The sequence below is a fragment of the Gracilinanus agilis genome, chromosome 3, assembly GCF_016433145.1.
Source record: "Gracilinanus agilis isolate LMUSP501 chromosome 3, AgileGrace, whole genome shotgun sequence".
Lineage (NCBI taxonomy): Eukaryota > Metazoa > Chordata > Mammalia > Didelphimorphia > Didelphidae > Gracilinanus > Gracilinanus agilis.
This window is the reverse complement of record NC_058132.1, coordinates 122,807,427-122,820,302: the sequence shown is the minus strand read 5'-3', so window position 1 is coordinate 122,820,302 and position 12,876 is coordinate 122,807,427. Positions and strand designations below refer to the sequence as shown.

Here is a 12,876-nt window from a genome sequence, read left to right as displayed (position 1 = left end):
TAATGGAAATTATTTTAACTTTAAATTCACTACTATAACTTAATTCACTTATTCAATAAACATTTATTGAGCACCTACCATTTGTAAAAACTTTGCAGAGGTACAAACATGATACACATGTACCTACACACACACACACACACACACACACACACACACACACACACACTCTTGTTTGTTTGCTTAATAAAAAATCTCATCAGGTAAAAAGAAAATATTTAAACTCAGAAATCACTGAGTACTTTTATATAATCAAACATAAGGAATATAAATGGACTCATCTTTCCTAATCTGTATATATAATACAATTCTTGTCTTAAAGAAACTTATAGACCATCATTTGAAATCCTCCAAATCTTTACACATAAAGGTGGAAATGAAAGTTTTAAACCCTATTTTTCATCCCTCCAGTTTTGCTCGAGGACAAAGTTTTTTTATGAACAACAAATACTTAAGTAAAAAAATTTATTTACATATTATTTCAGTGCAACTATTATAAAGCTATCTACAAAATTTATGTTTTTTGTGGCTTTACAACTTGTTACTTTGATGTAGGAGCTGCCTCAAAATGTTAATATTGTATAAATTACTTTTGTTTTGTTCACATTTATTTTCCTTAACCACACTTGTTTTATATGCATTACAAATCATAAATCAAAGTGTTAAAATCCTCCTATGGAATTGTTTTTATATTATAATATGATAATATTTCTTTGTAGAACAAGTGCCTGCAAAAGATAATTTAGAAAATGGTTAACTATATGAAAACTTAAATGCTGCTTTTCATCTTTTTTTTTTTTTTTAAGAATATGAAAGAATCTTCACATTACTGAAGCATGTGCAAGGCAGCTTGCAAACGAGACTAATATTTTTACAGAATGTTATTAAAGAAGCATCAAGGTAGGTAATCTTGGAACAACGAAACCATCAAATATTTTTATCTCTCTCAATCTTTTAATTTTATTTCTCCAGTTTTTGGTTTTTCTTAGTTTTTCTAGTTATACCACTATAAATGCTATTTATTAGAGATAAAGCAATGAATGGAATGATTTGAATGGAACATGTTTATAGGTGGGAACCTCTTAAAATTAAGCGGATTAATGTGGTACAGCTAAAATTATGAGTGACCTAGAAGCCTAAAAAACAGTGGTAGGAATAATCTAGATAAAATTAATATGATTTATATAGTCACATGAGTTGAATTAAGTTTGTATAAATGGAATAAAATAGATCTTTTTATTTTATTAATCAAAAAAATCACATTTTTAAGCTAAAAGAAACCTTAGAGATCATTTAGTAGTTTCCTCAGAAATACAAACTTTAGCTAATCTCAGAAATTTCTGTGCTACCCAGATAATAATTTTAGAGTGAATAGATCATTTGATGGAAGAAATCTTCCTTATAAAGTCTAATTTTATAATTTTATTTATATATATATATATATATAATAGGTCATATTTTGCCATAACATTGGACCTAGGAGTCCAAGAGACCTGGGCTCTAGTCTCCTCAGCTTTCTCACTTTGTGGTTTGGGTCAAGTCACTTAACTTTTCTAGGCCCTTAATTTCCTCATCTCAAAAATGAGAGAGCTGAACTTCAAAACTGCACTTTGGTACAAGTGGAAAGAACACCGAATCTGAAGCTAAAGTATCCCTGTTCACTTTATGCATGTTACTCCTCACTTCCTGATCCATGGCTGAGATGATCTAATTAGATTCATTACAGCTCCATGTTGATAACCCTGTGATCCCAGGCTTGTGGATGAAGATGATAGTTGGTGAAGATGAAGAAGATAGATAGGTCCCTTATGGTTTGGAAGGCAGTGAGCCCTGGCTTTGCTCTTAAAGGACCTACTTCATGTCAATTCCTGCCTTTGACATTTATAACCTGTGCATCCTTACACAAGCCACTTAATCTCCCTGATCCTTAGAGAGAGGGGTTAGATGGCTACTCTAGTCATTTCCAACACTGGATTGATCCAGGCAAGAGCCACACAAAGACCAAAACGTTTAATTTTGAATCCTTTAGCAGCTCACAGACCACAGATGTAACAGTCTAGAAGCCAGTCACTAAACTGCTGCTCACTTTTAGTGGAAATGGGGGCTTAGGAGTGGGAAGAAAGGGCTAGTGAAGAGAATTGTAAATAGAATCTCTTTAATCCACGGAGCCATCATTGCTCATTTACTGAACTCATTTGTAAGAATCTTCAGATTTTTAGAGGTCTGTTACTGTGCTGGGGAGCCAGGGGTAGGGGAAAAAAACCTTTCCTTTTTGTAGCATGACCCCCTATGGCAGGTGTAGGCTATGAATGGAATGTAATATGTAGAATTATAAAGGAAACCAATTATGTTGAAAATTCAATTATCAAAATATTTTAAAAAGATAAGACCACGGAGCCCTGGTTAAGAATCTTTGTTCTAGATCTGTGATCTTAGCCATTTGTAAATTCCTGAAACCAGTCTGTCACATAATATATTTCATGGGACTGGCATTTGTACTCCATTTTTCTTAGAGGTTATGAAAATCATGTATAGTTTTTGCATAGGTTGAGAAGTGGATCAAAATGTTTTAAGAGTGAAACAGTCAAGTTTATATTCATTACTAAAATGTAAAAAAAGCCTAAAAACCTTTTATCTAATTATATTAACTTTGCCAACTTAAGTACAGGTTTCTTTTTTCATATTAATGATCAATTTTTATTTTTCTTAACTTTCTTTGAATGTCTACAAAGTATTCCAAGAAGATTGCTTTTTCAGCAATTATTTTGGGGCCTACATTAATTCATATTTTGAGAAGTAATATTTAGATAAATTTATCTGGTTTTTATTAAGCTAGTATCCAGATTTAAAGGTCAGATTTATTTATTCATTCATTCATTCACTCATCTATTTATTTATTTATTTGTTTGTTTGTTTGTTTGTTTGTTCATTTATTTATTTATTTATTTATTTGCTTATTCATTCATTCATTCATTCATTCATTTATTTGTTTTGGCCCTTAACTTTGGTGTATTGTCTCATAGGTGGAAGAGTGGTAAGGGTGGGCAATGGGGGTCAAGTGACTTGCCCAGGGTCACACAGCTGGGAAGTGGCTGAAGCCGGGTTTGAACCTAGGACCTCCTGTCTCTAGGCCTGACTCTCACTCCACTGAGCTACAGCTGCCCCGAGATTTATTTTTACATTCATGTCTCTGAAGTCCTAAAACAGGCCATTTTGAAAAATATTTTTCCAATTATAATGTCTTAATCTTTATCCACTTTCTAATAAGTGTTGTTTTTTCCCTACAGGTTTAAAAAACGAATGCTAATAGAGCAGTTGGAGGGCTTCTTGGAAGAAATTCATCGCAGATCCAATCAGATAAACCATATTAATAGCAATTAAAAAGAAACTAGAATGTGGCCACCTCTTTCCCTCCCTTCCCCCAAACACAAAGTAAAAATATGACTGAAGGAGTACACTGCTGTGATCTTTGCATTCGTTTTTGACAAGCACTGTTGGCTCTTTGAAATACTAAAAGCAGCAAGTCTACAGATCCTGTTTCCATCATTTTACAGTGACCTTTCTTCATTTTGGTTTTATTTTTCTAATGTGAAAAGTATCACTCAAGAACATTTTTATTTAAGAAACTAAAACAAAAAAAATCCCATAGAAATTCTTGCTTGTCATTGACTCTTGCGTGTCAATTTCCCTCAGGTTCTATTTTCTTAATCCAACCTTCAAAATTGTCACCTCTGTTAAGGTTGAATTTTGCCAAAAAAAGGAAAAAAAAGAAAAAAAGAAAAGAAAAAGACAAAAAAGAAAAAAGTTACTTTGTAATTTTTTGGGGAAAAAGCACATACATAAAAACAAGGTAATGTTTTGTATATACAGTTATTTTGGATATATTATTGTAAGTTGTACAAATGTATTTTGAAGAATATTTAAGAAAAGCACTTTTGTTATTCCATCAATAAATGCTCTATTTTAATCTTGTGTGTTTTAGGAAGTAGTCAAATTTAAAATAATCCTTTTAAGGAAAATTCTTGAGATCAGCATAATTTTCGAGGCATCACATTTTTAGTATTAGAAATATTATACCCTTTGAAGTTTATGTTAGAGTTTACCATAGTCTTATCAAAATCCCTGCAACATAATATACCATCTGATTATTTCATTAGGCTATTAGCCTAAATATATTATTTCCATTATTACTCCATCTCTAGATTACAGGAAAAAACATACCTGTGACACTCAGGCAGACATATATAGTTAGGACCAGATAGATGTAGCACTGGAAAGAATAAAATAATTCAAGGAATAGAAGCTGTGGAATGTTAATTACTAACTCCTCTACTTCCCCATAGCAACTTTTTCCTCTGAATTAACTAACTAAACTGATGATATTACTGAGAAGCAAGTATTTGAGACACATCACGCACCATATATTGGTTCAATTGTCTAGTCTATCCTTAGAATTGAAGACTATGGAGGTTTTAATTGTTTATTAGACAAGAACTTTAAAGATTGGTGTAAGCAAGAAATGGATTTATTCTTCCTTACTATCCTTTTGTGTGAGCTTGAATGCTAGAGGAATTGAGACAAATTTTAAGATTCCTTTCCCTGTTTAGAAATTTTAATAACAAAGTAAAGAAGGAAATTTGTTTTCCTGGATTATAGTTTTGGCTCATACTTTGCTTAATTCAGTACCTCTCAGAAAGCTCTAGACTACTAGTAAATAGTAGCCATCAACAGTTGATGGATAGCCAAGTTTAACTGCTGGAGGGAGAGTATACCCATTTCCTAAGGCCTTAGCATAACTTTGTGTGCACCACATTGGACTCAATCTTACCTCTCCTACACATCACATTAAAGTTTGGTGGCCTCTAAAACTGTGTTTCACTGCTAATGGTCCCCCTGTGTATTTAGTAAACTGAAAGAAAAAAAGATATTGAACGCAAAAGAAAAATTGGTGCATGATAGCATTAATAGTTTATGTAAGTGTTTTCAGGTTCATATATAGCCTTTACCCTAGAAGAGTTCAGGTGTAATAAAAGTACAGTCACATTTTGTTGAGAAGAAAGCTCAATACTCGGAGGGAAGTGAAGAAACCACCTTTGAGACCTATTATTCTAGAGGATTTGTAACTCTTCCAATACAGAGGACAGAACCTGTGAATAAAAACAAATACTTAAAACAGTGCTACTAAGTTATCTTTCTAGGCATTTAAAAACCTTGATCTATACAAAAATGCCTATCAGTAAAGTAGCATCTAATTCAGTAGGTTGAGAAGTTAGTCACTTAAAATCATATTGCAAAGCAAAAACTAAGCATAGAGTAAGTTGACTTGCTATTTAGGACTCAAATATAAACCCAGATTGTGAGATGGATAGAAAAATGAAGTCTTTTGATTAATATTTTTCTAGATAGGAACATACTTAATCAGAGTACCTGGGAAACAGATTTACTTCATTTTGGTATTCAATAACTTAACCATCAAAATATTTTTCCCCATATATTTAACGTGTTGGTTCTGCTTTTGTATTGTCTGTTGGAAGGTCAGAGGGTCATCATCCTCAATTTAAATTAGACTTAGCTAGATCCCCAAGAATGATATGAGCAAAAGGAGGAAAGTTATTTCCCAGACTCCCTCATAACATTGGTCATCTGCTTGCCTCTCCCAAGTCAATGCAATGTGTCCTCCTGCTTCCAGTGCTCATATTGCTGTCTCAATGCCTTTATGTTGTTGTCTCTCAGTGGTGTTAGGAGAGAATAAATTAATTTACACTGTGTTCTGTCTTACAAGGCTGAAAATGCACCTACAGGGATATTTACATTTTAACAAGCTGGAAGCCTCAAGCCAAAGGAGAATTCTTAATTGTGGAAGTTTATTTGTCAGGAAATGGAATGGTAGGGAAGTAACTTTGGCTCTTCACATCAATTTGTAAGACTGACCCCAAAGATTTTATGCCCAAGTTAAATTATCCCAACTTCTTAGACCTTATTGTTATATTCCATTTATCATCATGCCCACTGTCTTTTGGAATTTAATCTTGATGGCCCTGATAAAAATAAGTTTAGTGTACCTTCTACCTAGTGTTTTTTTTTTTTTGTTTTTTTGTTTTTTTTTTTTTTTTTAATAATGCAACCAGGGCAGATTCTCCTCCACTTTAATTATCTCCTTCATGAGAACCTTTAACTGATTTGGAACACTAGCAAAAACCTTTATGTTTAATTTCTTAAAGGCCATTGTTAGGTGATGGGGGGAGGGGGAAATGATAATTGAACCTAAAAGTGCTTCAGTGTTCTATTGTAATATGAAACGACTATTTAAATGCTCAAGGGAAATGGTCTTTGATTAGACTTTTGCAGTCACTGCCAACTTTTAAATAAGGCAATGTTCTTCCACAACATCAAGGTTTTGATGTCATTTTCCAAATTCCCATCCAGTGGGAATTTCTGACTTTGGAACATGTTTTGATAGCCAGTTATACCCTGGCCGTGATATTCTGACCATTTTTTGCCCTGTTACATTTTGCTTTTTGAGAGAGACAGCCCAAAATTACTTTAGCTTTATGTTCTATGTAAGTACCCTTTCTAATTGGGGGTTTAATGTCTGCCTCTGAAGAGTTAATGGGCTTTCCTTTTCCTTCCATATTACCGCCCTCACTCCAAGCCTGCCAATGAAATGCTGAAAGCATATGAATGAATCTCTTCTTGCAGAAACTGTCTTCTTGTGAAGGATTAACTTAATCTATTTTCTTAGAAAAATACTTTTTTTATTTTAAGTCTAAGGTACAATATACAGCTAATAGTTTCTCAAACAAAATGCTGTCAAAAAAGTTTGCCTAGTAAATTTGTATAGTAAACGTTTCCCTAGACATACCAATTTTCTTTTATTTTGATTTTTTTAAACTCTTAGACATCATCATTTTCCTCCATTAATAAAAACCATGCCTGCTGTTTAGTATAGTTAGTACTTTTGCCTGATTTATTAAATTCCTATCCCATTTTGTTCCTTTTTACTCGACAATGCCAATCTTTGCTTGAAAGTACCTTTTCCTTCTTGGGATATTAAAGATTGCCAAAGGAGGGGGAAAAGCAAATAGTTAGCTATGCATGCAAAGAGAAACAAAACACTGTTCAATTTTGCCAAATCTGAGAGGTTTTACCTCTTGTTTCTGACTTGCCAAGGCCTTATATTGTAAATTTGCCTGTATAAAGCTATGTGGTGCCCAAAAGTGCTTAGGGGAAAGATTTTTGTTTCCTGTGCAATTTCAACAAGAGTGTGGAAAATGTAAGATGGGTGGTCCAGCTCTGGCTGAAAATCAGTACAGAAAATTCAGGAAAATAAATAAATAATTATCTTAAATGCACCTCATAAAGTGCCTTCCTTGGGTTAATACTTTTTCCTTTCATGATGTTAGGGGTCCACTTCAGTCAGTCAAAAATTACCCTGGGGTACTCTGGTGGACTAAAAGTAGCCTCAATTCCTAAGATGTTAAACTTAATATTGAGAAACTACTGATAAAGCAAGCAAATTTTCTTAATATAATTTTGCATACTTTTTTCCCGTTCTAAAAGCTTAGCCAATAATCAGCTGGCTACTAAATTGTTTTGATCACATAGTCCTCATAAGGATTTGTGCTTACAATAATTTGTACACAATTATTTAAGATCCAAAGACAGGAGTCTATAAATGGTGAATGGAATAGATTCATATGAGGTTCCTCAGAACCACAGTTAGAGCACTAGTAGTTGTAGGAGTGAAAACCTCACAGCTGGATGTTGATGGGGTTATCTTTTTCATAAAAAATGATGTCATTTAATTATGTGACACATTAGTCAAACAATAAAAGAGGTGAACCCTTGTTTAGATTGGAGAACCTAGTCCTAATGTGAATGTGGTTTGCCTCATGAAATCCCTTTAAAGAAATTATTTAAATACCTGTATTCGATTCTCTCAGGAAAAAGATGAATGGCCTATCTGCCTTAAAAATTGGAGTCTTCGATCTTCTTAGTAACACAAGAGCTACAGAAAAAACGGGGGTAGAGGAATTAATGTGATGAGCTATTCTTATGGTTTTATTGGAACTAGATGGATATAGACTGATTGGTCATCTAGGGATTCTACTTGCCTGTAGAGAAATCCTCACTACATAATGTCCTTAACAGGTGTTAAGCCTCTGGTGGAAATGTTCAATGAATGGAAACTCACTACTTCTCAAAGCATCCCAGGAGACAGGCTGCATTTAAATTGAATAAGTAAACTATATGCTTGGCTTTTTAAAGATAAGAGATATTCTAATGACATTAAGTTCAAGATATTTGCAAAAGTCAAAATGAACAAAACAGCATATAATACTGGGGGTAGACCAGATAATAAGTCAATATCAGGAAGGAGAGGAGATCTAAAGCCTCCTAGTTCTAATAATATATCCCAAATGTGAAGTTCTTTTATGCTGAAAGTAATTTTCAAATGCATGAATACACACTATTTTTAGGGAATAATAATGGTAAAGATTTCCCTTTATTTTTCTAATCTCATTTTCACTTTTGAAAACTCATTGCTGTTGCATTGAGTTGTATTACAATTATCCCTATGTATATAGATAGTCAGCATTGAAAAACTCTGAACCTAGACCACCACATCAGTATTTCAGATAAAGTTTTAAGTTCGAAAATAAAACATGACAACCTGAACTCTGGTTTATTTAACACGAGTAGATGTGCCACTAGCAAATTCTCATTTTTCTGTAACCTTGTACAAGCATACCTGTCGTCCCAGATGCCTTGATGCCATCTTCCAAAACTTCAATCCTGGCATTGTGGATTGCATCAGAAACGTAAAGGTCATCTTGGCCTAATCCCAAGAAAAGACAAAGCTTTGGGTTACCTATTTTTGTTATAATTTTAGCATAAATGTTTTAACATTTTAAAATTTGTTTGGACATACTCTATTTGCATTATCTGGGGCACACTTGCAAATGTCTTCTGTTACCATTTGCTGAGGCTGAGATTTTATCTGATGAACTAAAAGTACTAGACATTAACAAAATGGCCTCTGCATTTTCCCTGGCAATAGAGCCATTGCACAAAACAATTTATGTAATTTCAGTAAAAGATGCTTAATGAGCATGAATGTAATTCAATTTAATACATTTATTAAGTACTAATTCTGTGCAACTGGACAAGATTCCGAGAGAAAAAGCAGTTGAGATTAGACATGGTCTCTTGTCATAGAGCTTAATTTAACATAGAAATATGATACATACAGAAAACTAATACAGAATTCCAATAGCTCACATTTAAATAGGAATTTGAAATTTACTAAAGGTTTTTATCACAACTCTATAAGGTGAGTACCATATATATATAAGTATTTAGAAAAATGATAAAATTACATGAGGTCCAGAGGATCAGGGAAGTTTTCATGGAGATATATTTAAAGTTAAGCTTTTTGTGGATAGATAAGAGAGTAGATAATATCATATGCCTTTGGCTAAATAGAATTCATTACCAAAATGATTTCAAGAAAGCAAGGATCCATTGTTCTATGGCCTTTTGCCAAAAGCTTTGAATTTTAGCCAGTAATATTGGTGGCCCCTAAACTTTGAATTGTTTGAGAATATTGTCTCCTATAAGAGGAAAGTCCAAAGTTGACATGGTAGACCTTGAAATATCCAATCTGTTTATAAACGGCAAAGTAAAATGTTATGTAGCAGGGTATGACTATATAAAAAAAAAAATTTAGAATCTGCCATGTGCAAAACATTATACTAGGGTCTGGGGGTACAAAGACAAAGAATGTAAAACTCCTGGATCGCTATGATGTAGTCCAGATGTTATATATGGTAGAATGTGATGGAGGCAAGGGAGAGGAGGACTCTTAGTTGGAGCAATTAGGTAAGATTTCACAGAAGAAATAGTGGCTGATTTGAACCTTGTAAGAAGCTATGATTCTGGAATGCATTCATACTGGTAGAGAAGTAAATTTACAGTTGGGAGATGGCCAATGTGAACATCTATTAAATTCAGTAAATGTTGGTATACTTTTGCAGGAAAATACAATGTGTAAATAGGTTGAGATGAAATAGAACTGAAAAGATAAGAGATTACAGGGGGCCTTAAATAATAGGCAAGGAATTTTATATCTCTTCTTGTGGACAATAGAACCGACAAAGGGTTTTGGAGTCACGTGGTCATACTTGTGCATTAGGGAGATTATTTTGGTAGCTATGTGAAGGACTGATTTAAGAGAGGTTTCTTTTGATTTTTCATGAGATTGCTCTCAGTTCTCTTTGTTTTACTACTCCTTAATCTCCTTAGCTGGATTTTTATCCATGTCATGCCTATTAACTGTGGATAAAACCCCCTAAGGCTTTGTCCTAGGTCCTCTTCCCTTTTCTCTGTACCATCTCACTTAGTGATCTCATGGCTCCCATGTGTTCAATTATCATCTCTATACAGATGATTCCCAAACCACCCCTAGTCTGTCTCCTGAGCTCCAGTCTTGCATCACTAACATTATTGGACAGTTGAACTGGATGTCCTATAGGCATCTCAAACTCTGAGTCAAAATTAGAATGCATCTCCTCTCCTCATTCATCCTCCCTCCCTCCAAACTTCTTCCCTATTATTAAAGGCATCACTATTTTTCCAGTCACCTGTGTGTGTCTATCTTTAGACACACAGTCTATCTTTGACTCATCCCAATAAGCAATGGGTTAGTAAGTTTACTATATTCATATCTATCCTGTATCTTCTTCCTTGGCTATGTGAGTACATAGCAATCCCTAATTCAGACGTTTATTCCTTCCCTCCTAAACTCTTAGCAGTGACTTTATTCTCTCTGCCTAAAGTCTTTTCCTACTCCAATCCGTCATTCACATAACTGACAAGATGATTTTCCTAAAGTATCTGATCATAACCATGTCATGCCTATTAAGTTAAATCCAGTAAGTAGCACGTCATTAACTAGGATCAACATAAAACTTTTTGTGTTGTATTTTATTAGCTCTTCAAACACAGCCCCTTTCTGCCTTTCCACTTTAGGACCCTCCATACCGTATTCCCCCCAGCATGTAGTCCTAATCACTATTCCTCATATATGACACCTTTGTCTACCTTTGCCCTGGCTGCCCTCCATTCCTGGAATGTCTCTTCACCTCCACTTCTTCAAGACTCAATTGAAATGCCACCTTCTCCTCCTCACCCCTAATTTACAGAGTCATTTCCTTGTGAGGAAACTTTGTGTACTCTGTGTATGTAGTACTCTGTATTTACCTAATGTTTACATTGCTCTCCAACTGGAATGAGTTCCTTTAGGGTAGGGACTTTAGGGGTGTTTGGGGTTTTTTGCCTCTTCCCAGTGTTTACCAAGATTCCTGGCACAGAGCTTAATAAATGCTTGTTAATAAGTCCATCAATTGAGAGAATCTGGAACCATGGAAAATAGGAAGATACTAATATTACCCAGGTAAGGAAGTGATGAGGGTCTGAACTAGGCATGATAATTGGAGCTTGGAGAAAGAGAACAGGTTTGAGATGTAGAATCAACAGGACTAGGACAGATTGGATGGAGGGGGAGTGAAATGGGTAGAATTGAAATATCAAGGAAGCATGAAAGGATTTAAGGTCAAAGTGTAGACTTGCTAGGAATTTATTCACAAGGTTTTTATATTTCTGTGATTCCCCTTTCCCAAATGGATATGGGAAACTTAGTAAAAGTGAAAACATAAAGGAGTTTTTTGGGGGAGGATAGTATAGTATAGTATACCATAAAGCTTTTTATGGAGCTATATTACATGTTAATTTTAGTAATAAAATGTTGGACTAAAAGTTCAAGCAAAGAGCAAGCCATCTCCATCCTTAAGGGTCTATAAGGTGTGTCTGGAATGGGGTGAATTCTAAACCAGAATGACCTCGTCTGAAGAAAGGGACTGGCTCAGTCCTGTTATTTCTAGTCCAAAACTCATTTCAAATCTCCTGGTAGACTAGGAGCTAAGCATGAGTTTGGATTTAATTTAGGTCTATTAAAACAGACTTCGAATACTATGTTGATGTCACAACTGATCAGATCTACCAATGGTGAACTAGAGGAAGAGGCTCACTGAAATGGAAATATCTGAGGGGAGAATCAAAGTTTCTTCATCTCCCAGAATTAGCTGTTTTGTGTTTGTTTTCTTAGTTTATAGCTAAAATGAAATAAATCATTCTTACTGATTTAGCCAAGCACAGCTGTCCACAAACTTAAGATATTTGGTGGAATTTCAAATGTCATATAAAATTAGGGAGCCACTAAAATGTAACTTTAGTTAACCCAATCCACTCTAATAAAGACAAACTGTAACACTGATAACATAAAGCAGGATAATCCCCAAATTATTTGGCTTTATTTTGTATTAGGATTATAGAGCTCGAGTTGCTATGGCACTTCCATCCAATTCAGTCACTTTGTTTTACAGATGAGGAAATTGACCAAAAGTGACTTGCTCAGAAGTCAGTAAGTGCCAGACCCCATTTGATTTGAACCCAGTATGTGATTTGGGGAAGGACAACAGTTTTTTTCTTTAGAATCAATTTTTCTTTGCCTAACATATAAATTGCTTCTGTATTCCTTGTACATGGCAGGAGGAAGAGGCCCAGACATGGGGTAAACAATAGGAAGAGAGCCCTAGAATTTAAAAAATATTATGTATGATCCATGAAATTCTATACATAGGTATTTTAGAGTTGATTCTCTCCTCTAAGGAATGTGACAGCTATTTTACTGCACCAGGAAAATTACTTCAATTTAGAAACAAAGGACAGAGTGCTCAGTGTTTGATGAGAAATGGAATAGTCATATATACATTTGAATGCTATCTTTAAATCAGTCTTAGCTGGGTAATGCAAGAG

General features: G+C 34.4%; 2 protein-coding genes across 3 annotated transcripts in view; one reads left to right on the top strand and one right to left on the bottom strand.

Annotated features, from left to right (window-relative positions):
• Positions 1–12,876, top strand: part of INTS6 (integrator complex subunit 6) — a 50,098-nt gene that overhangs the window by 30,087 nt on the left and 7,135 nt on the right. For both annotated transcript variants that reach the window (XM_044668242.1, XM_044668243.1), the window contains 2 exons: positions 807–900; positions 3,288–3,850. In XM_044668242.1, the coding sequence (XP_044524177.1) occupies positions 807–900; positions 3,288–3,381 (188 nt within the window). In that variant the 3' untranslated portion in view covers positions 3,382–3,850. The remainder of the gene's footprint in view (positions 1–806; positions 901–3,287; positions 3,851–12,876) is intronic.
• SERPINE3 (serpin family E member 3) overlaps positions 7,917–12,876 on the bottom strand; it is a 42,470-nt gene continuing 37,510 nt past the window's right edge. The window contains exons 6-7 of the mRNA XM_044668244.1: positions 8,753–8,839; positions 7,917–8,008 (exon numbers count right to left, since the gene is read on the bottom strand). Coding sequence (XP_044524179.1) covers positions 7,917–8,008; positions 8,753–8,839 — 179 coding nt within the window. The remainder of the gene's footprint in view (positions 8,009–8,752; positions 8,840–12,876) is intronic.